At 36.9% G+C, this 24,726-nt stretch overlaps 1 protein-coding gene across 1 annotated transcript in view; it reads right to left on the bottom strand.

Moving 5' to 3' along the window:
• Positions 1-828: 828 nt before the first annotated feature.
• The window catches only part of TERF1 (telomeric repeat binding factor 1), a 35,198-nt gene continuing 11,300 nt past the window's right edge, over positions 829-24,726 (bottom strand). The window contains exons 4-9 of the mRNA XM_040625943.1: positions 23,700-23,786; positions 21,565-21,714; positions 20,044-20,150; positions 15,113-15,201; positions 8,704-8,807; positions 829-2,075 (exon numbers count right to left, since the gene is read on the bottom strand). Coding sequence (XP_040481877.1) covers positions 1,899-2,075; positions 8,704-8,807; positions 15,113-15,201; positions 20,044-20,150; positions 21,565-21,714; positions 23,700-23,786 — 714 coding nt within the window. The 3' untranslated portion in view covers positions 829-1,898. The remainder of the gene's footprint in view (positions 2,076-8,703; positions 8,808-15,112; positions 15,202-20,043; positions 20,151-21,564; positions 21,715-23,699; positions 23,787-24,726) is intronic.

Genomic DNA, 24,726 nt, shown 5'->3' with positions numbered 1-24,726 from the left:
AAACATTTTAATTTAAAAAATTCAGAAGATTTCAGATTTAAGATGAGGAAGTTTTAGAAACACATTATTCAACTTATTTAGCTTCTTTTTATGCATCCCTAAGTTATATGATAGAAATTTACCATAGATATATATGATAGAAATAAATCTAAAATAGCTTTTTTTAAGATTTTATTTATTTATTTGAGAGAGAGAGAGAGACAGCCAGTGAGACAGGGAACACAAGCAGGGGGAGTGGGAGAGGAAGAAGCAGGCTCCCAGCAGAGGAGCCGGACGTGGGGCTCGATCCCAGAACGCCGGGATCACGCCCTGAGCCGAAGGCAGACACTTAACGACTGCGCCACCCAGGTGCCCCTAAAATAGCTCTTTTAACAAGTAAAACAAAATTCTGGGGCGCCTGGGTGGCTCAGCTGGTTAAGCATCTGCCTTCCGCTCAGGTCATGATCCCAGGGTCCTGGGATCGAGTCCCACATCGGGCTCCCTGCTCCTCGGGGAGCCTGCTTCTCCCTCTCTCTCTGCCTGCCACTCTGCCTACTTGTGCTGTCAAATAAATAAATAAAATATTTTTTTAAAAAAGTAAAATTCTCAAGAAAGCACCATACTATAGTATAATTACACTGATCTCTTTTAGTGGCACGTAAAATAATTGACCATTTCGCCGTTAGCGCAAACTTAGGATTTGATGATTTATGGTATGTTTGGAATGAGGTTTACTTACAGGTCCATTTTGGTTCATGTCGCTAGCTTTGGCACTAACCACCAACATGTCTGTAATAAACAGTGACTAACTACTGGTGTAATAGGACAGACGGAGTCAGGAAGCATACAGTAATTATCCACATTTCTGTTTACTATATGTATAAAGACATAACTTCAGGAACAATGGGAAAGTAATGCATGCAACTTTAATAAGAAATGAAATATAAATTATTAAATACTACCATTTAACTTTGTACACCAATACTTCAGTATTTGCACTCATTAAATAAAGCACATGTTAACTCAAAATGCTAAATAATTCTTAGTTTGTGACTAAACTCTCTAAAGAATAAAATGCTGGTGAAAACTCAAAAATTTTCAGTAAGGTATAGATGACCTTGTTTATTTAGTAATTATCACAGACATCAAAATGATCATGGGTAATAGTAATTTAAGCATTTACAGAATACCACTTAGGCCCAATATTGATGTATTAAATGAAAATATAGAAAAAAAAAATCAAAGAAACTGGTATTTATGGCACCAGGTTAAAGGCAGACTGAAAACCATCTTTGTCAAAGTCTTCACACTAGAACAAAGTTAAATGTACCTAAGTGAGACATGAAGCTATTCTTGGTAATAGTACAAACTTTGTCCTCCTATGGGTATTACTATTTTTAAGTTTCCTCCTCTATGCTAAACAACTGAAAGGAAAATTTAAGTATGCTACAACTCATGGATTACTTCGTACATGTATCATTCTATATACAAATGTACTAGTAACTACTATGTTAAGGCCATAAATCAAGCCTTAGAGAAACTTCACTTTTCTGTGTGTTACAAAGGTGAAGTCAGCCTACAGACACAGAATAGTTTAATAGGAATAAATATATTTTTTTCTCTTATCAAGTTTTCAATTTTTTTTTTTTAAATTGGAATAGGATTTGGGGACAGGGTTACTAAAAGCATCAGGATTCAACAAATTTACATTTTATCCAAAGAAAAAGATACTTAAAGAATGCAATGATGGCATATAATCTTACTCTTATAGAATAAATCTTCATATTAAAGTGATACTACAATGATACTGTAATGCTTTAGACCAAAATTCTAAGATACCTCAGTGACCACCAAGTTTCAAACAAAATGCAGTGATCAAAATATTTAACTGTCCTCTTATCAAGCTTTTACAAACATATTCAGTCTTCACTGTCTGAGGAAATCAGTTTTAGCTTCTTCATAGTCCTCCATCTGTCTTTCAACATGACGCCTGTTCGGTTGTTGAATTTATAATGTAATAGTATTTTAGACCAGTTTCCCTCTCCGTATTTCTTCACACCGGATCTCAGATTCTTGTCTTCTTCCCAAACCCATGCCTTTTGATAAAACACAGAACAGTTATTCACAGAAACAATTCTTTAAAGAACATACTATAAATCCAACTGTTTTTAATCAAAATAATATTACAGTTTCTTAAGGATGGAAGAATTTGCATATACATTTCTTAGATTTCTGTAAGAGCTAATATTTATAAGATTTCTCAGCGTCCTTACTATTACTGCTCATTTTACATAAGCACCATACGGCTCAGCTGCCCAAGACCAGATAGCTACAGAGTGACAGAGCTAACCCAATTCATCAGACTTTAAGCCTACACTGTCTCTTACAATGCTTTTCTACAACTGTTATCAAACTGGCATCCCCCCCTTTAAAGAAAGATTTATTTATTTTGAAGAGGAAGAGGAAGAGAGGGAGAGAGGGAGAGGGAGAGAGAGAGAAGGAGAAGCTTGTGCAGAGGGGCAGGGGGAGAGAAGAACACTCCCAACTGAGCGGGGAGCCCAACCCAGACTTGGTCCCACAACCCTGAGGTCACGACCTGAGCCAAAACCAAGAGCCAGACGCTCAACCGACTGAGTCACCCAGGTGCCCCCAGATTGGTACTTCTTAATCCCACGTTATCTCTAGACAGAACTTATGAATATTTAATACGTCATTAGTGAACTCAGTGAAAACCCAGGTGTACTTAGGCAAAGTATACACAGCCATAAACCTCCAATCTTCCCTAAAACAAATTCTTTAAAACACAACTAAAAAAGACTAACACAAAACATATTATTTTGGAGAAAATGGCCAAAAATTTAAAAAAATCAAACTAGTACCATATGCAGAAAAAAATTATTGATAGTTGGCATTTGCTATAGGTGACCAACTAACCTATCCCTTTTGCTGACATGCTGAAGGAGCAAATGACAATTTGAGTAATTATTAACTGTGTCTAGACTATGATTAATTTCCCCAGCTGAATTTCGTATTTTTATAAAAAATTCATTCATCATCAAGTCATGAAAAGATAGTGTATGACTTTGCTTACAAGAGGTATCTAGAATAGTCAAACTCACAGAACAAAGTAAAATAATGGCTGCGAGGGGATGGGAAGAAGGAAGAATGGGAAATTGTTTATTTGGTACAGAGTGTTAGTTTTGCAATATGAAAAAGTTGTAAAGACTGGTTGCATAAATAAACAATGTGAATGTACTTAATGCCACTGAACCATAAACTTAAAAACGATTAAGATGATAAATTCTGTTATGCATGTTTTACTATAAAGATACAAAGTTAAAAAATGAGCAAAGGACTTGATAGACATTTCTCCAAAGAAAATACGCAAATGGCCAAAAGTACATGAAAAGATGCTCAACATCACTAATCATTAGGGAAATGCAAATCAAAACCACAAAATACCACCTCATACCCACTAGCACATCTATCTTCAAAAAAACCCAAAACAAAACAAAAAACAAAAACAAAATACCACAGAAAATACTGAGTGTTGGTGAGGATGTGGGGAAATCAGAATTCTTATGCACTGTGGCAAGGAATGAAAAACTGTGTGACCGCTGTGGAAAACAGAATGGTGGCTCCTCAAAAAAATTAAGTAAGATTACCATGTGGTCTGGTCATTCTACTTGTGGCATATATCCAAAAGAGCTGGAAGCAGGGACCTGGGCAAAAGTTGGAAGCAACCCAAGTTATCCACTGATGGACAGATGGATAAATAAAATGTGGTATATAAATACAGTGAGATATCATTTAGCCTTAAAAAGTAAGGAAATTCTGACACATTCTATAACATGGATGAAACTTTGAGGACATTATGCTAAGTGAAATAAGTCAAACACAAAAGGACATATATTGTAGGATTCCACTTGTACGAGAGGTACCTAAAACAGTCCAACTCGGAGACAGAAAGTAGGATGGTGGTTACCAGAGGCACGGGAGAGGGCCAAATGCGGAGTCAGTGTTTACCGGATATAGTTTTTGTTTTGGAAGTTGAAGAGTTCTGTGGATAGACAGTGGTAATGATAGCACAATGATATGAATGTGCTTAATGCCAATGAACTATATACACTTTAATATAGTTAAGATGGTAAATTTTGTTATGTGTATTTTAATTTCATTAAAAAATTCTAACTCAGCTGCCTGATGCACTAAGAAAAAGTACTCAAGGTGGCTTCAAGAAGACAAAGCTGAGATGAAAACTCTCGTGGATGGCTCAATGCCATGAAACTGGCAGTGACTCTAACCCTTGTAGAATTTTGTCTAAAGTGCCATGTCTTGGCAACCATGCTGTCTAGAAGCGTATGGTGCACGTGGCTAATTGATCTCTAGACAAAGAGAACACCCTCCTGGGGCGGTCTACAGTGACCAACCCTGCCCACTTCTCTCATCAGTCACCTCACCTACAAGCTTCAATTCACTGTTTGTCCCTGATGCAAAATCAAAAGAGATGTAAATTTTCCGTGTGTGGGTGAGGAGTTTAAAAAAGAGAGAGATGGACATACCAACTGGAAGTACTTCAGCAGGGGGTTATTAATCGTTAGGGTCACACAGATCTTTGAGAATGCAATAAAGCTATCCATTTCACAGACAAGTGAAAATAAAATTTTACGTAACATTTCAGGGGCCACTCAGACTAACGTTAAAGTATCGCTTTTACAGTCCCCAAGAATTTCTGTTGTGTCAGAAGTTGCTACAGTTTTGTTCAATTTTAAAAAGCAGTCCTTGGTTTATGCAAATTTCATATATATGACACAGTTCTCTTGTTCAAATATGAATTAATTACTTTGAATAGACTGCACAGATGATATCTGATACAATACAAAAAAGCTCATCTATCTCAAGAAATAAATAATATTCTCTGCCTGAATCCTGTTTAGGTCCCTGGGTACACGTTTAAGCAGTGTTTTGCAGTGCATCCCATACAGCAAAGACTACCAAATCCGGCCTCAGGCTGTTTGCGCTGCCCGGAAGCTAACAACAATGGTTTTTACATTTTAAAAACCTGCTTTTAAAGAAGAAAAAAAAATGTGATAGAAACTATATATGGCCTACAAAGCCTATTAAAATATTCCCTACCTGGCCCTTGACGGAATAAGTTTGCCAACCTCTGACCTAGAAGTTAGTTAAAATTTTGTCAAGTGAAGGTTAACTGAAAACCACAGTTTTCAACATTTAGTATTTAATTTTCTTCTTCTATTGAAAAATAGCAACTTTAATTTGATGTATTGTTATTCTGTGATTATGTCTTCTTTTGTTGGACCTGAATGTTTTAAATCTTAATTTCATCTATGATTTAAAGGCAAGAGCCTTGAAAAACATCATATGCAACAAGATCATATAGCAAATAATAATATAATCTTTAAAAGTTTAAAGAGGGGGCGCCTGGGTGGCACAGCGGTTAAGCGTCTGCCTTCGGCTCAGGGCGTGATCCCGGCGTTCTGGGATAGAGCCCCGCATCGGGCTCCCCGCTCAGCAGGAAGCCTGCTTCTCCCTCTCCCACTCCCCCTGCTTGTGCTCCCTCTCTCGCTGGCTGTCTCTCTGTCAAATAAATAAATAAAATCTTAAAAACAAAAAAAAAAAGAACCAAAATGTTAACACAAAATAAGATAAAATCTGTCAGTCATCTGAAAAAAGTCCCACTCAAAAAGCCAACAGGAGAAAGTGAAAAATAAAATGAGATACTTGTGACAGCCACAGAATTCTTTTTTGGCATAGTAAACACTGATAGACAATATCACCTGTATTCTGCTCTTTAAATTATATAGTTGATTACCCACATTTTGTTTTGAATTAAAAAAAAAAAACCCCACAAAAAACAGAGAAACTTTTTTTTAATATACATCTGTAAATAACACCTACAATGCCATTCAGAATTGTTACCAGAAGAACTACAGGGAAAGATCAATTAAAACACGAGGCAGAGACTTCTAGTTTTGGGACCAACATATAAAAAGCTTAGAAATATCATTCCAGTCCTCACAAGAAGAAAAAAACTAAACCAACTGAAAGTCAACAACTCTTTGTAGATCCATCAGAGAACTAAAGTCAATAGGCAAACCGCTGCCATAAAAGCTAGAAAAACAGAAAGGCAGATACAGAGAATCACAGCTCATCAGGAACAGAAGCTCACAGCTAGAGCCAGTACTGATAGGAACACTGAACTATGTTGGATGAACTGATGGAGGCTGACTGTGGACAAGCTTGAGTTAAAAAACTCCAGGTGCCCAATTTTAGTGTGGCCCACAACTCCAACTCATTTCCACCTAACTCCAGCCCTCTTTAGCCTTCCATGTCAGGAGGGAAATACCCAACTGCAGCCCCTTTTAGACTTCCTTCCTCACTGAAGAGGGGGAAATAAAAGCTGAGAAGCACATATAAAGGTCTTGGTCCAGGACACAAACTCACTAACAGAATTAGAAAATCACACAAAACCACAGAATACTTCTCTCCTCCTTCATCTTACCATATTATTTGGGCTCCTGTAAATCAACTGCCTTAGCTGAAAGAGCTGCCTCAGATCCTTACTAAGGAGTCTAGGGAAAACCAGAAACAGCAAGAGAGACAAAAATAAGGAAATTTTAGCCTCTCACATCTATGGCTATAGCAAATAGTAAATAAAGCCTAACTCCTAGCTAGACAAACATGAAACCTTACACCGAAGGTCAGTTTACCTCTCTTCTTTTACATCATGTCCAGCTATCAGCAAAAAATTGGTAAGGTACACTAAAAGGCAAAAAAACACAATCTGAAGGGACAAAGCAGCATCAGGCTCAGCTATGACAGAGATTTTGGAATTACCAAAGTGGGAATTTAACTATGATTTAATGTCAAGGGCTCTAATGGAAGAAGTGGACAACATGTAAAAACAGATAGGTAAATGCAAGCAGAGAAATGTAAACCTTAAGTATCAAAAGGAAATGTTAGAAATCAATACACAGTAACAGAAATGTAGAATGCCTCTGATGGGCACATCAGCAGACTAAACATGAATGAAGAATCAGTGAGCTTGAAACAAAAAATAGAAACTTCCCAAACTGAAAAGCAGTGAGAGAGAAATGGGAAAAAAAAAAAAAAATAGAGAGAGAGGAAAGAACAGCCAAGTACTGTGGGAAAATTTTGAAAGATGTGACCTATAGATAATGGGACATCAGAAAGAGAAGGAACAGAAGAACTGAAGTAATAATGGCTGAGAATTTTCCAAAATTAATGACAGACACCAAAACAGACGCAAGAGTCCCCAAGAACACAAAGTAGGACAATGCCAAAATATCTACACTTTCACACATTATACTCAAAGTGCAAAAATTCAAAGACAGAAAATATGTATGACTTTTGGCTGCATATAGTGGCATGTGGTTGGCATTTCCCCATTCTCCTTTGGGAATTCACTCAACAGTATCAAGGAAAGAAATAAAATCCTAAACTCTTAAATTCAAAGACCCTATGACCTGAATCATAATACAGGTGGAAAGGGTACATTATTGGTGGAAATTGACAAAAGATATGCAAAGAAGTAGGGCAGAGCCACTCTGCCTATAGATCTCAGAAAGCCTGTGAGGTGCAATTTTCCAGAGTAAAGAAAACATCGCCTGAGTTGCACACCCTGAATCCCTGGTCTGCCAACAGCAGGAGCCTCCCTCAACCTGCAGTTGCTCTAAATAATAAAGGCGGTGGTGCTAAATAAGGAATCACATGGATAAGCAATATTTGCAGGAAGCAAATCTGAAGTAGGAATTGCTTGCTATGTTCACTTGAGACACAAGAGATATTCCTAGTAGCCTGGAATTTGACCCTAGCCCCAGTGTCTCAACATGAACTATTTACAAGCAGCTATTTGAGAAAAAACAAAATTTCATCTTAAATAAAGGAGAATAAGAAAAAAGTACAGGGTCACTTTCAACTTCTAGCTGTGACAGAAAAGGACTAGATTTATTTACTTGCTATAAACAACTAGAAAACCAGATAAAACACAGGAAATCATGGCACAGGACTATAATCACTGAGTGCAGAAATGAAGTGAGTCCTAAAATTGACCTATCTTAACTTTCTGAACAGAAAATTCCCTTGGGGCGCCTGGGTGGCACAGCGGTTGAACGTCTGCCTTCGGCTCAGGGCGTGATCCCGGCGTTATGGGATCGAGCCCCACATCAGGCTCCTCCGCTCTGAGCCTGCTTCTTCCTCTCCCACTCCCCCTGCTTGTGTTCCCTCTCTCGCTGGCTGTCTCTATCTCTGTCAAATAAATAAAAATCTTAAAAAAAAAAAAAAGAAAAATTCCCTATCAAATGGTTCCTTCTTTTTTTAAAGCACAGAAGGACCTTATTTAAATTGGATTCGTATAAGGAAGATATGAAGATGAAAGCTTATAATGTGCACTTAAGTCCCACTTTACATTGATAAATAGACCTTATGATAGTATCACAATAATTCTAAACAAATGTAATTATCTATACCCAACTTAAATAACTTAAGGTTATTTTAAAAATACAGGTGTAATATTTTTTTTGGAACTTAGAACACGTAGATTGGCCAATTAATCTAACATGGCAAAATCAAAGATGGTGAAGTGGAAACATTTTACATTCAAGATCTTTTAGGGTTGAGCAGGAATAATGTCAAATAATCACAATTAACGTCCATTAAGTCTTATTTAAATATAATAAATACCTGTTTTTTCCTAGATCCATGTTTTTTAGAAGTTACTGGCTGATTGTTCAAAATATGTCTTCTCTTTTCAGTGGCTTGCCTCCTGAGTCTTTTCATTCTTCCACCTAAAAGTAGAAATAATCATCAAAAACTGCTTCACATTAAAAAGGGGGATATTTTTAATAAAATCTTAAAAAAAAAAAGGGGGGGGGTGCCTGGGTGGCTCAGCGGTTAAACGTCTGCCTTCGGCTCAGGGCATGATCCCGGCATTATGGGATCGAGCCCCACATCAGGCTCCTCTGCTATGAGCCTGCTTCTTCCTCTCCCACTCCCCCTGCTTGTGTTCCCTCTCTCGCTGGCTGTCTCTATCTCTGTCGAATAAATAAATAAAATCTTAAAAAAAAAAGGGGGGGGGATATTTTTAAAGGTTATCATGAAATTCCTATCTAGTATTTAGCTATTTTAAATAAAAAGAACTCTATCTGCTTAATTTTTTCCCCTTTGAATCTGGAAGCAGCATAGTGCAATGCAAAGCAGTTTCTAAAAATCATAGCGGGTATTGAATGTTGATTCTTTTATGTCTTTAAACAAGTTTCTCACCTCCCAGAACCTGTCCTTTTTCATCATCTGTTAAGAAAAGGAATATTTACCTTATTGTTGAAATTTTCTTAAGATAATGTTTAAGGAATATTTTAGCTAGTGTAAGAACTATAGCCCTTCCCTCATTCCTTCTTTCTTATTCAGTCAGTTTAGTAAGACAGGAATGTATATGTAACTGAAAAGAGAACTGTTGACTACTGAAGAAAATTGTTTATATAAAAAACCTTAAAGAATCTACAAATAGAATTAAAAAGAGTTTAGATGGTTGGATAGAAGATCAATAAACAAAGCTCAACAGTATTTGTTCATTAGCAATAGTTTAAATAATTAAAACAAAAGATAATATTTACAATACTATCAAAAAAACATAATATTATTAGGGATAAATCTAGCAGTGATCAAGATCTACATGTAGTAAATTGTAAAGCTTTACTACATATGTGTGTGTGTATATATACACTACACATTATAAGAAAATATATATGACCACCTAAATAGAGTAATATACTTCTGTTCATGCATAGGAAGACATAACATAATTAATATAAAGTCTGCAATTAATACTAATCTATAACAACTGTGTCCGTTCTTTCCAAAAGTATCTATTGTTATAATGCCATTTCAAATGAAAATTTCAACAGGGCTTTTTGTAGAACTTAACATTATTCTAAAATTATATGTGTTATGAGAAGTAGTCCACCACTGGCCCCGAGCATCCCTGCAGTTTTTGCTGAACGTACAAGGCTTGTTTCCTGATACTAAACAGTTTTGTATCAAATAGGCACCTAAGTAGGTCAAAGGAACCATAGTCTGACCACCAGGTAACTACCCTCTCCTGGGAGGGAACGAGCTGGTTTGCTATCTTACTCAAAAAGAGGTAGGCCCCTAAAGAAAGGGGGGTAATCAGAAGGGGGAATGAAACATGAGAGACTATGGACTATGAGAAACAAACTGAGGGCTTCAGAGGGGAGGGGGTGGGGGAATGGGATAGACCGGTGATGGGTAGTAAGGAGGGCACGTATTGCATGGTGCACTGGGTGTTATACTCAACTAATGAATCATTGAACTTTACATCGGACACCGGGGATGTACTGTATGGTGACTAACATAATAAAAAATCATTCAAAAAGAGGTAGGCCCTTGGCACCAAGTTTCTCAGTTACAGTACAACCTATCTGCCTGCACAACACCTATCTGGGGCCATTGCACTGTCTATGGTACTTGGAAGAAAGAAACTAGCACAATTATGCTGATGCCATGCTATTGTTGTGCTGTAATAAACTGTTTTGCTCTGATTCATTAAGTCGTATTGCCTACTTTTGGCACCTATGGAGTTGTAGCAGGTTTACTGCTTGCAATCCTCTATGAAGTTGGGTTTTTTCCCTGACAACATGGAAGACCAAAACACCAGGAATAGTCAAGATATTCCTGAAGAACAGTAAGATGAAGGGAATTTCCCTATCACATACTGACTTATTATGAAAGTACAGTAATCGGGACAATATGGGATTGTTGCAGGAATATGTGCTGGTCAGGCTCCAGTCAAGAAAATGGAAACCAACCAGTTATGAACAGAGATTTTCATATTGCAAATTGTTTAAACAGATGCTAAAGGACAAAAAAAGCAAAAAGGAAATTAAAAAATTAGCAGAGATTAATAATTAACAGAGAAATTCGCAATTACAGTTGGAGGTTTCAATATTCTCTCTCAGTAATTTGGTGGAAAGAGTAGGCAAAAATAAGCAAGCATACACAAAATCTGAAAAGCACTATGAATCAACTTGACCTGATATTTTACAACAGAATTCACGTTCTTCTCAAATACATATCAACACTTACCAAGATAGACCAAATCTTAAATTAAAAGAAGAATCCTACAAAGTATATTCTCAGTCCCAAACAGAATTAAATTGGAAAGCAATAATAGAAAGATATGTGGAATACCCTTAAATATTTGGAAATTAAACAGAGTTTCTAAATAGCCCAGAAGTCAAAGAAAAAGTCTTAAGGGAAATGAAAAAATATTTTGAACTAAATGAAAAAACAACATCTCAAAATCTGTGGGATGAAACTAAAGCAGTAATTAAAGGGGAGTTTATAGCATTAAATGCATGTATTAAAAAAGATCTGGGAATCTATGAGTAAAAGCAACTCATATAGAAAGGGGGGAGAAAGGCTGACCTCAGACTTGTCCACAGCAGCACTCATAAAGTCAAAAAATGGATCTGTATCTGCAAAGTTGTAAGAAAAGTATCTCCGAAGAATATTATATTTAGCCAAATTTCCCTTTAAGCAAAAAACAGTACACACTGAAGGTACAGCATAGTTCCCTATGTCAGTAGTATTGTACTAATGTTGTATGGGGACAGATGGTAGCTACCCTTGGGGTAAGCACGGCATAATATATAGAGTTGTCCAATTACTACGTAATACACACGAAACTAATGCAACATTGTGTGTCAACTATACAATTAAAAAAAGATAGAAAGAAAGAAAGAAAGAAAGAAAAAAACATCTTCCACTTCAGTGATGATAGGAGCATCTATCTGTCAGGGGTTGCCACTTGAAGAGTCTGCCTGGAACGGAAGCCATCACAGAGGAAAGTAGAGCTGAGAAACACAGAGGAAGCAGGTCTGATGAAAATCCTTGAGTAGCTGGATCCAGTCACACTTGAAGCTAACGGACCTCTGAACTTATTGAGTATGAGGCAGTAAATTCCTTTTCTCACCCCAAAAAGAAAAAAGAAGAGCCGACCCTCTCAGTGATGTAAAAATTTAGAAATCATAGTATCTATAATCCCGTCTTTTAAAAAAACCTAGCCAAACAAGAGGTAAGGAATGGGGACATGATGGTCAAAGGGCTGGTAATCAGCAATGAATCAGTTTAAATAGATTAAACTACTTTGGGAATTATGGCTAGAAAAGACAATTCTACAAACCTTTATCATATAAAATAAAACTAAGAAAAATTGGGAATTGGTGGGACAGGTTTTTCAGGGTTTTTTTTTTGTTTTTTGTTTTGCTAATATCCTTTTTAGATAAAGTCATTCAACAGTCTAAAATTTAAATTTATGATTTCAGAGGCAACCTGATCCAACCTCTTGAAGCATTTCATATTCCATATCCTTCACTTTGGAGGAATCATATAGATCACTGATACACTTCTTATGAAACAGCATTTACATGAAGTTCAAAATGTAAATGTGTTTTAAAGTAACATGTAATCTAATCACATTTTTCTAAATTTTTATTTGATTAAATTTCCACTGACAGAGTCTAGCCCAGCAATTAAAAGCATGGGCTCTGCAGTCTGAATGTCTAAGTTTGCCTGGCTGGCTCAGTTGGCAGAACATGAACCTCTCGATCTTGGGGTCATGAGTTCAAGACCCACACTGGGCATAGAGCTTACTTCAAAAAGGTCAAATTTTTTTTTTTAATTTGGCTATTTTTTTTTTGAGAGTTAGAGAAAGAGTACACATAAACAGGGGGAGCAGCAGACAGGGAGAAGCAGGCTCCCCACTGAGCAGGGAGCCCGATATGGGGCTCAATCCCAGGATCCTAAGATCATGACCTAAGCCGGAGACTGAGCCACCCAGGCGCCCCAAGAAGGTTAATTTCAAATTTTAGTTTGTTAACTATTTCTCTGACCAAGTATATTTTACTCAATATCTTTTTGTAGTGGCTTCCCCATGTATAAAATGGGGATGATTAAAAAAAAAAAAAACACTTATAAGACTGTTGAGGATTAAATGAGTTTACATATCATTTCACCGAATGCTGGTAAGTTTTTTCTGCGCAGAAAGAATTTAAGTGATTTTCTTTCTTTCAAGTTTTCTGAATCACTTGATTTTTTAAAAGTACATGGCAATTTTACAAGTCTGAAAAAAACTGTTTAGCATTAACAAAACTAATATCCTCTAATTATGAAGAGAGGATACTGCATACCTTTTAAGCAAACTGGAAGTAAAAAAAGAAAAAAGTATGTACGTATTAGTAACATCTACCAACATGTCAAAAAATGTTACTAAAACTCCCAAGATCTAGGCTCAATATCCATAGTCACTGTCAAACCAGTCAGCAATGAGGTTACAGTTCTCAGAGTTTAACTGCTAATCAACTATTTACAATCTAAAAAAAAACATGCTTCCACTTCTTTGAATTTTGTATTATGATATTAGAAGTCCAGAATCCCCAAATTATTTTAGTTTAGAATTATGATTCCTAGCCATTTTGCAGCAGTAGATGCAGAACGATTTTGGAATAACAACATGAAGCAAGTATTTCTTTAACTTTACCGTCTTAAAATGAGGATGATAGTATCTATGGATGTTAACTGTTTTAGAGCTATAATTTACAAATATTAGTTAATACTGGCCCTGTCATCAGCCATCAGTTATGAATAAATTTATTCAATTAATACTTATTGCAGCCCTATGTCCCTGGCATCAAGCTGGTACATCCATTATTTGTATACTGACCACAAGCTGCTAGGTGTGGATCAATAAAGTTTAAAAATCTTTGCACGCATTCATTCATTCATACAGTACCTAGAATGTAGTGTGGGTTCAATGAACATTTGCTTAATGAATACATACCAAGGAGAAACTAACAAATTGAAATTTGAAACAATTATGGACTACTTTTTAAAAATTTTTTTAATCTATTTATTTGAGAGAGACAGAGCACAAGCAGGAGAGGGAGAGGGAGAGGCAGACACCCCACTGAGCTGGGAGCCTGGTGTGGGGCTCAATTCTAGGACCCTGGAATCCTGACCCGAACTGAAGGCAGACGCCCAACCATCTGAGCCACCCAGGCACCCCTATGGACTACTTTTAAGTTTTTTGTTTTGCTTTGTTTTGTTACTGTTGCTTGTTTTTTAAAATCCAGCGATGCCTTTTATAAGAATAAATTCTAATTGCAATAAGGAGGGTAGCTAGATTCCACAGTCAGTCCTGATTATTTATGGATTCTGTATTTGTGAATTTACTTCCCTGCTAATAATCTGTAATTCAAAAATCAATACAGAGTGCTTTTGTGGGCACTGGTGGACATGTGCAGATCAAAAAAAATTCATCTCACCTGATGTGTGTGTTCCCAGCTAAGGTTAAGCAAGGTGATGCTCTGCCTTTGTGTTTTAGCTCTGTTATAAATAATTGTCTTCTTTGGAGTCTACTGAGTGCAACATTTTGTGTTTCGGGGTAATTTAGCTGTTCGAAATGGCCTCAGATGTATTGTGGAAGTGTTGTCTAGTGTTCCTAAGTGCAAGAAGACTAGGATGTTCCCAAGAGAAAAAAATGTGCCTTAGAAAGCTTCATCCAGGCATGAGTTACAGTGCTACTTGGCCACAAGTTCAAGGTTAATGAATCAACATTATATATTAGTATCTTTAAACAGAAACACATAAACACACTGAACAAGGTTATGTATTTATCAGCTGACAAAACTGTGGTGACAAGAGGCTCAAAGGAATCTAACCCTGTAATTCCCTAGTAATGGTTTAGTATTCAGCAACCACAGTGACTTTATAGAACATAACTATCATGATAATAACTGCATGTTTCAGATTAAGTAACTATTTCAAGTTGCTGATTAAAGTTAAGGTAGAAAAGCAATGTACCATCATAGCAAAAGTACTCTAAGCTAGGCAATCAGAATAGCCAATTTTCTAAATTAAGCACTAACTTTCTAACTCGATGACGGTATGACATTTAATCCTTTGTGCTTTAGTTTTCTGAAGTGTGTCTGGGTGTTGTATTGGGGAGGTCAAGGGCTGGATCACCTTCAAGGGCACATCAATTCTCTACTTCTAAAATTATAATAAGAGTACTCACTCTGAAGAGTTCCCACTCCTTCTTGACTATTAAAATCCTGTTGTTGGCTTCCGTGTTTCGACTTAGGTAGGAAGAGCTTCTTGTGAGACCTAAATTGAACATAAAAGCATGGGATTGGTTCCACAAAAAGTAAAAAAGCTATGAAAGAAGGCAGATGATTTGTCTAAATCTCTATTTTAGGACCTTCTACTTTGGCCTGTTTCCTTTGGTGCTCTCCTTGCTGAGTGCCCCATCTTAACCTTCCGCCTCTTAAGATTCTTGTTATCTGACTTCCCTCTCCTCCCATCACTTATTTTCTCCATCTCATCTACTTAGAAATCAAGATTCTTTTGGCCTTCTAATTAGATAGGTGAAGAAAAAAGAATCCTCACACTATCAGCTATTAATTTTCATTCGTTCCTGGGGCTTTTATTTCCCAAAAGAGAAATTCCAGAATTCCTTTACACATAATGGTAGGTATCACTTATCTTTACAGCTTCCAAAAGGAGCGTTTTTGAAATGAAGGCTGTTTGGAAACACAGAATGTGGCAAAATTTTGACAACCCTGCAAAGCTGGTATTATTCCAGTTTTATAAAGGAGCTAGTTTAGATGAAAAAAGTAGTTCACCTAAGCTTAGGAAATGATTTTATCACCATCTAAAATCTATATTTTTACCTAAGTATACATGAAACCTGCTAATCCATTCCCTTCCTCCCAAAACGTTCTATTGTGCTCTGAAATGCCATTCTCAACCTCTTCACCAGTTCCCCTACCTCTTTGCTTTGTCTAAAATCTCCCTTAGGGAGGATATTTCTTTGTGGCCTGCGCAAGTAGACAGGCTTAATTTTCTACCTTCTATGAACCCCGGGTCCCAGAGGTGGGTCTCTATACTTTCCATTTCCAACAAATGCCACTTTCAGGATCCTACTTCCATAAGAAACTTTAGCCCTTGAGGATTCATTCTACTAATGTGTATCACCATCTACCATACTTCAGAACCATTTACTAGCCTTGCAAGCACTTCCCATCATTCACAGATCTTTCTCTACCCCCCAAGTGATGGTTTTATCATGTTATTTCCGTGTTCTCATGGATGATCTGCATACAATACTGACCTCTCAATTTCTCATTTCCAATGACCTCCTCCCCCACACTAAATCAAAACCTCCAACTATGGTTCCTATTCAGCATCCTAACTGCTCTATCTCTGAAATCATTCATGTAGACTTTCTGCTCCCTGACCATGTTATATTGTCTGTCACAAAATTCCCAGTAGATTAAACATGGTTTTTCAAGTATTTCATAAAATAAGAATTTGGGATATACATCAGAAATGTAACTACCCCCAAGCCCCCGCCCCCCCAGCAACATATCCTTGTTCCTAGAACAGATTAAGAGTTTATTAAACATCTGCTTTAAGGTCAAGCACTCCCTATATGTCTACGCCAATAATGGCCTTGTGGAAACGTTTAACAACTCAGGATCCCAGATGCAGGTCTCTATAGTTTGGAATTCCAAGACACGTCAAGGTCTTGAATACCTGTTGAGATAAGCAGGCACCTAGGATATTCTCTAAAGCACACCATTTATATGACAGTTATTATAAAATATCTAGGTCTGCATGAAGTGCTTCAAAGATTTTAAAGACAGAGAAGAAAAATGTCCATCTACTTCACCTCAATAAGGATACTGTACCCCTGAGAATTCAGTTACTGCACTGTCACTAACACTTTAAAAAAAGAAAAAATATGTAAGAATGTAAATAAAAACTTTTCACAAGGTTAGTACTTATCGTGTAATCAAGTCATATTTCAATTTATACAAAATATCTTTGGACAGAAACCCTGGTAACATTAGGACATACAGAGAGTCCATTACAACATGGAAAGTTTTTACCCAGATGTACTTACCAGATATTAAATCAAGCTTTCACAAACATAAGTTAAGCAGAGTTAATGTTGTAATCAAGCACTCACGTCACTCTTTCAAAAACTCTCCCATGGATCTTTATTTCCATGGATTCAAGTTAAATTTCTTGCCCTCCCCACTAGTCTCCAACTGAGCTTCTTAACAAGTTCCCCCCACCCGCCTTGCTGAAGTTAAACTTAGCTTCCACAAACACAGCATAACCATTTATACCTTTGTGCCTTCACTGGAACTATTCTTCTATCCTAAAATGACATTTCCTCTTCCATCCAACTGTAAAAATCATAACTATCCTTCGAGGGCCTGCACAATGCTCACCCCTCCTTGAAGCTTCCATCTCAACTTCTTCAGCATCTAAGTCTACACATTTTAACAACAAATTATGTAACGTCTGCTGCTGTTCCTGTTTCCTGTCTATAATTCTTATTGCCTCGAAATAGTTTATAAGCTCTATCAGAGCAAAGTTTTTATTTCATCTACCTTTGGTAACATGAAGGTTTCAACTTTCTTACTGTCTGATTTCATAATCACACTTCTGATTCTATCCCTGTTCACTTGTGTCCTGCTGATTTTTGTCCTGATACTGGTGAATCTGATGCTTTACTTGTTCTGATTCTATTTGCCTCCAGGATGGTCTTGATACTTGTTTGGTTCTTGATCTTCATTTTGTCTCTAGTTTTAGTTTTATTCTGAGTCTAGTGCATTGCAAATTCTAACGTATGCCTCGTAATGAACTAAGTACCAAGGATACACAGCTAATTAAGAACCTTTAAAGGATTCTCAGTCTAGTGAGAAATACAGAAAGGTAAACAGGTATGTTACCATCCAAGGTAAGTTCTTTTATAGAGATGTGACTCAATGCTGTGGAAGCACAGAAGTGACAACAGAGAGCTCAGTAAAACACAGGTGATCTTTGAGCTAGACCCTGAATGGCAAGTAAGGGCTTATCTTGGAGACAACAGAAAGGAAATTCAAAATTGAAAAGGGAGATAGCATGAAAGAATTTGCAACATTTGAGGATCAGGATGAAGTTCTGTGTTGCTAGGAAGTACCATGTATGTGGGCAGGGAGAGGTTAATGCTTAGGGATAAGGTTGTACATGAAAAAAAAAAAACAAAAAACCAGAAAGGGACTATGTAAAGCTTTGTAAGCCATGCCAATATACTCTAACTCATCTAGTAGGAAACAAAAGGCCAAAAGAGATTATTAAGTTAAAAAGTGACTTACACAGATTTATTTTTATGGAACACTAACTCTAGAAGTCATGTCAAGGATGGATTTACATGGTACAAAGCTAAGTAATAACCTAGGATACAAGTAATAAGAATGTATTAAAGAAGCTTCGAGATGGGATTCGTAACACGGGAAGTTAACTGGACATGTGAGGAGAGTCAGGGTACAGAGAGACAGATGAGAACATTAAGAGTTGTTTACACATAATGATTAAATTGCCTTGTGGAAGCAGCATTTGAAATAAGCAGGTAGTACTGTATGGGAGTACGGAGGAAATGTGTTCATTATCTGCATGAATCATGGCAAATCTTAATTTGATTTTAAAGCAGTATTACACTGGGCAGGAAGGCTAGGCTCCAGAATGTACTGGGTCTTGGTATTACCACTAAACTTTGATTTCCTGAACAAAATGAAATAATTGAGCCAATAAAAATGATAGCTCTACTTCTTACAATGGATCTTAGAAAATAATATTAAGACTTTAATAGTTTTGGGGGAGATGAACCAGTGAGGGAGCAGATCACGCTGTTAGTAGGGACAAGGAGAGACTAAGCTTAGTCCTGAAGTATAAGCAATGCATGTCTATCCAACTTGAACCCAATCCCCCGGCTCCCCCCCCCCCCAAATAAGTAGTTAAGATGAGGAACCTGCAGCACTCAAGTCACGGGACCAAGAAAAAAGAGTGATATTACATCCATTGCCAAATCCATCCATCCAGAAACCACATGGATTTGCCATCTGGCCTGGGGTTAAGGGCGGAAGAATAGAGGGAATGGACCACAGGTTCAACAGAAAAGAACTTTATAACAGTAGAGTTTATCTTCTTCAATAAGGTTAGCTTCTAAAGCCAAAAAAAAAGGTAAAAATTACCCTTGAAAATCCCTACAGAAATAATCTTAGAGACTGAACTTGTCTCTCAATACAGTAGTCCCCTTTATCTGTGTTCCAGTTTCCAGTTTGTTAAGTTTGTTACCCACAGCCAGCTGCACCTGGAAGATGATCTTCCTCGTGAGGCTCCTATCAGCTTAATACTATGTTATGATGCCTCTGTCATTCCTCTCGCTTCATCTTATCACGTAGGCATTTTATCAGCTCCCATCCTCACAGCGTCTCAGAACTAACTAACATGTTCTGAGAGAAGAGACCATTCACATAACTTTTATTATACTGTTATAGTTCTATTATTGTTGTTGTTAATCTCTTACTGAATCTAACTTATAATTTTTATCATAGGTATGTATGTATAGTTAAAAACATAGTATATATAGAGTCTGGTACTTTCTGTAGTTTCAGGCCTCCACTGGGGGTCTTGGAATGTATCCACCCACGGATAAGGGGGACTACTACGTGTAGGACTGACACAGCCCATTTCCCTCCAGCACTGAAGCACCAGATGAAGTGGTTAGGCTATTGTTAAAGATGTAGAAACAATATCTAAAAATACTAGAATAACCCTCAGTATAGTGAGGCACATGATGAAGGCATGTGAGATCTGAGTTTGAAGGAGCACAGAGGATTCAAGTTTCCAACCTCAACACTGTTCCAGAGCGCACGTTGCCTAAGAATGGTAAATGGTATTACTCACACTATTTAAACTGTACTACTTTGCTTAGTATATGTAACAATTTGCATAAACCATGAAGTAATTGTACGGTACTCCAAATATCCAAATGTTAATAATCAGTAAAACATACCCTCTATAATAATTTTTTGTTAAAAATGGCTCACCAGCAACACTTTCACATTAAAGATGTATCCATGCAAACAAAAATATATTAATGAATTTACAAACCTTTTTCCTACATCCAAATTAGCTTCGGTTTCCATTTCAATATTGTTACCATTAGGTTTATCTTGAGTTGTTGTTGCCCTTTTACTTTCTACTACTTTCGCTGCTGCCTTAAAAAATGGGGTTGTAAAAGAGAAAGGAATCCATTATGCCATTTTGAACAAACAGCATTAAAATTAAGCCTTCTAATTCTTTGATAGTCATAACCAACGTGTCTGTTCACAGGTCAATAAGGGGACTGTGTTGTGTTTTCTCCAGTAACTATGACATCAATAGCAGCTACTTTAGTTACCTACTTGGTTTATAAGCCTTATGCAGAAGATCTTTCCTTATGTATGTATTTGATACAGTGCTTACTAGGCAATTTTAAGGTAAAAGGTTACTTTAAAAAGAGAAAGAAAGAAAGAAAGAAAGAAAGAAAGAAAGATCAATAAAAATTCCAGATTGAGCCACGAGGTGCCCCTGTCTGTTAAGCACCTGCCTCTTGATTTCGGCTCAGGTCATGATCTCAGGGTCGTGGGATCGAGCCCTGCATTAGGCTCCACGCTCAGCAGAGTCCGCACGGTATGCTCTCTCTCCCTTGCCTCTTAAACTCTTTATAAAAATATTTTATTTATTTTTATTTTTTTTATATATTTAAAAAAATATTTAAGAAAAATTTTAAATAAAAATTAAAAAAAAAAAAAGCCAGGTATTTATACTCCCTTAAATGAATCAGTGTTCCACTATAACATAAGTTAAAACTTTTTGAGGCCAGGGGCGCCTGGGTGGCACAGCGGTTAAGCGACTGCCTTCGGCTCAGGGCATGATCCTGGTGTTATGGGATCGAGCCCCACATCAGGCTCCTCCGCTATAAGCCTGCTTCTTCCTCTCCCACTCCCCCTGCTTGTGTTCCCTCTCTCGCTGGCTGTCTCTATCTCTGTCGAATAAATAAATAAAATCTTTAAAAAAAAAAAAAACTTTTTGAGGCCAAGACTGAGGATAAAATGTTATAAAAAACAATCTTTTTAAATGTCCTTCTTCAGTCCAATTTTATTTTCCAAAAACATGCTAAAAATTTCTTTGATCTGTTCTCCCAACTTTTTATTTTGAAAAATTTCTCCAACTCTTATTTCAAAAAAGTTTAAAAACACTGCAAAGATCACCAATAAATCCTTTAAATTCACTAACTGTAACATTCTGCCATTCTTCTACAAAATCACTAAATAAAATTCTGATTTGTTTTTAAGGATTTCTACTTCAAGTTTTCTCCTTTATTTATTTATTTTTAAGATTTTATTTATTTATTCGACAGGATAGAGACAGCCAGCAAGAGAGGGAACACAAGCAGGGGGAGTGGGAGAGGAAGAAGCAGGCTCATAGCGGAGGAGCCTGATGTGGGGCTCGATCCCGTAACACCGGGATCACGCCCTGAGCCGAAGGCAGACGCTTAACCGCTGTGCCACCCAGGCGCCCCAAGTTTTCTCCTTTATTATAACAATTTCTCCTTCCTCTATTGTTAGAGTCTCTCTGAAATTTGCATACCTTCATAAGAAAGGCCGATGATTTTTCATTTATCACATAATTCACATAACTCTTAATTTTCTCCATCATGTCGTCATAGCTGAAGTGTTGAAAAATTGAGTGGAATGTATCTCTCTCAGAGATTACCATAAGCATTTTCCTTTTTAAAGGCTAAAGACAACAGGAAAAACGAATTAACACATAACACAAATAAGATGACAGAAATTGTGTCTTATTTAATTAAAAAAATCACATTATAAACTCAGACATATGAGATTTTTAAAAATTCTGTTTTAAATGGCCCACCGATGTATTTTTTTCTTACTTAAAAAAACTACCTTGTACTTTGCACACATACAAAAGGATTAAAAAATAAATTATGAACCTGAATGTCCATTGCCAAGTTTAAGAAATAAAATATCATCTGTACAACTGAAGCTCTTGTTTACTACCATAATGATCACACCTCCAGCTTCTCCTCTCCTCAAGGTAGCCATTATCCTGAATTTAGAATTTACCATATCCACACATTCCTTTACACTTGTACTAAGTATGAATGTACCCATAAATATACGGTACTATTTTGCATATGTGTATTTTTCTGAAACTTGCTATATTTGTTCAACTCTGTGACACTTATCCATGTTGATTTTTTACAGAACTAGTTATTTTCACTATTGTACAATATTCTACTGATCAAAAATTTCATTTATTCATCAATTCTTCCAGTCTTTTGAAAGCATTTAGAGGCTATTTTCTATTACTGCAATACTGTTGAACATTTTTCTACAGGTCTCCTTGTGCACAGTACAAGCTTCTCTTGGACAGTTCTTTCAAGGCTGGTTGCACAATAAGAGCCACAGAACCTTCAAAAAATGCTACTTCTCAGGCTCTATTCCAGACCAACTGTCTTAGTGGGGCCTGTTTTTTTTTTAAATAAACCTTCATGGCTTTTAGGGGCTCCTGGGTAGCTTAGTCAGTTGAGAGGCCAACCCTTGATTTTGGCTCAGGTTGTGATCTCGGGATCCTGGGACTGAGTCCCTACATTGGGCTCTGCACTCAGTGGGGAGTCTGCTTGAGAGTCTCCCTCTCCCTCCGTCTCCACCCCCCCCCCGCCGACTCAGGCGCTCTCTCTAAAATAAATAAATAAATCTTAAAAACAAACCAACCAACCTTAAAATAAATAAATAAATCTTAAAAAAAAAAAAACTTTAAAAATGTGCGGTAAAAATAAAAAGTTACTCTAGGGTATTTATCTAGAAGTAGAAATGCTAGAATGCATACTTACAGATTTTGCTAAAACACTCTCCAAATTTTAAGCACCAATTTACAGCACTAAGAAGAAGGTATGGCAGCCTTACCATTTCTTCACTCTTTGAGCCAACTGTTAGTATTCTACGATATTTTAATCATTGCCAGTCTGAGATATAGGGAATACTATTTCAATGTATTACTTGGGATTGCCCTGATAACTCATGCTAGTGAGGTTAAGCATTTCCACTTATGCTTACTGGCTGTAAGCTTTCTTCTTCTGTGAAGTACAGAGTGGGATTTTTCAGTAACCTCACAGTGGTAAGGCAAAAAAGTAGGGGCAGGAAACCCAATAAACAGATCAGGCTTTCGGCTAAACTCTCTGGAGGGTTACACCCAGGAACAGGGGTAAATCAGAGATAGACTGAGCCTTAATAAAACTTCAACCTACTCTTGACTCAGCTCAGTCCCTCAACAGTAATAATGCTTTCTTCTGTACCTGTGCTGCCCAATATGATAGCCATTAGCCACAGGTAGTTACTGAGCCCTTGAAATGTGAGACCTGAATTTAGACGTAGGTATAAAATAGACACCAGATTTCAAAGACTCAGTACAAAAAAGAGAGTGTAAAATAGCCCATCAATACTTTTTATGTTGATTAAATGTTAAAAATGATGGTTTTGGATATATTGGGCTAAATGAAACACCAAAATCCGTTTCACTAGTTTCTTTTAACTTTTTTAATGTGGCTACTAAAACACATGGACTTGCAATTATATATCTATGGACAGCACTGTTCTATACTGTTTAAAAGATAAAGCATCCCTTTCTTCCTCCAGTATTCTTTCATTTAGCTCACTCCATATAAGCAGTTCTAAAATTCTGATTTTAATATAAACAACTACCTCATAAGAATTTGGGTCATCAAATATTCTTTCAAAGACTTCTTCTGCTTCTTTAAAATTGCCATTTTCCATACAAACAGCTATAGCCTAAAAGACAGAATGACAAATACAAGCCTTAGATTGCTTTTTAAAAATGTATAATTGTTTAATATTGAAATAAATCCTCTTAAGTCTAAACTTCACTTAAAAATTTTGATACGATATAAAAATTTTTTTTTTAAAGATTTCATTTATTTATTTGACAGAGAGAGAGACAGCGAGAGAGGGAATACAAGCAAGGGGAGTGTGAGAGGGAGAAGCAGGCTTCCCGCGGAGCAGGGAGATCGATGCAGGGCTCGATCCCAGGACCCTGGGATCATGACCTGAGCCGAAGGCAGACGCATAACAGCTGAGCCACCCAGGCGCCCCTAAAATATCTTACCAAAGATGAAAGAACTACGGTTTGAAAAACATGTGAAAATTTTTCACTGGCCCCTTGCATATTTCCTGATAAATGCTCAGCATTCTAGCTCTTTCAAATTTAGGCCAATTAAAAGCAGACATTAATTAATAAATTAGGAGTTACATTATGTACATTTTGGACCCACCTAAATATTAATTTGAGCAAAAGGGAAATGAGAGAGGATGTAGAGGGCACTCATGACAATTAGGATATATAAAATTAGCTGGTTAGGATCCCTAGAAAATCTCTAATAGGAACCTAGGAAGTCAGATGCTTCTGAATGATCATTTCATAAACTGGCCTTTCTGGTAACAGATGTAGTAAAATAGGGAACCACCATTACCATCTGGGTAGCTTTGGCAAGCTATTTAACCTCATGTGCCTCTGTTTCTTTGTATGTAAAATAGTGGAGATAATAGTACCTATCTGTCATCCTAAGGACTGGAGTTCTACATGAAAAGTGCTTAGAATAGTACCTGACAAATAGTAAGCAATGTATTACATGTTCGCTATGTATCTATGGTAACCCACTCAACTTTATACTAGTATATTAATGATGGCCTCCTTCTCTAGAACCCCCCCAAA

The sequence above is a fragment of the Ursus maritimus genome, unplaced genomic scaffold (assembly GCF_017311325.1).
Source record: "Ursus maritimus isolate PB19 unplaced genomic scaffold, ASM1731132v1 scaffold_9, whole genome shotgun sequence".
NCBI classification, from domain to species: domain Eukaryota; kingdom Metazoa; phylum Chordata; class Mammalia; order Carnivora; family Ursidae; genus Ursus; species Ursus maritimus.
The sequence above is the reverse complement of the archived record's forward strand: the minus strand, read 5'-3'. Positions and strand labels throughout refer to the sequence as shown.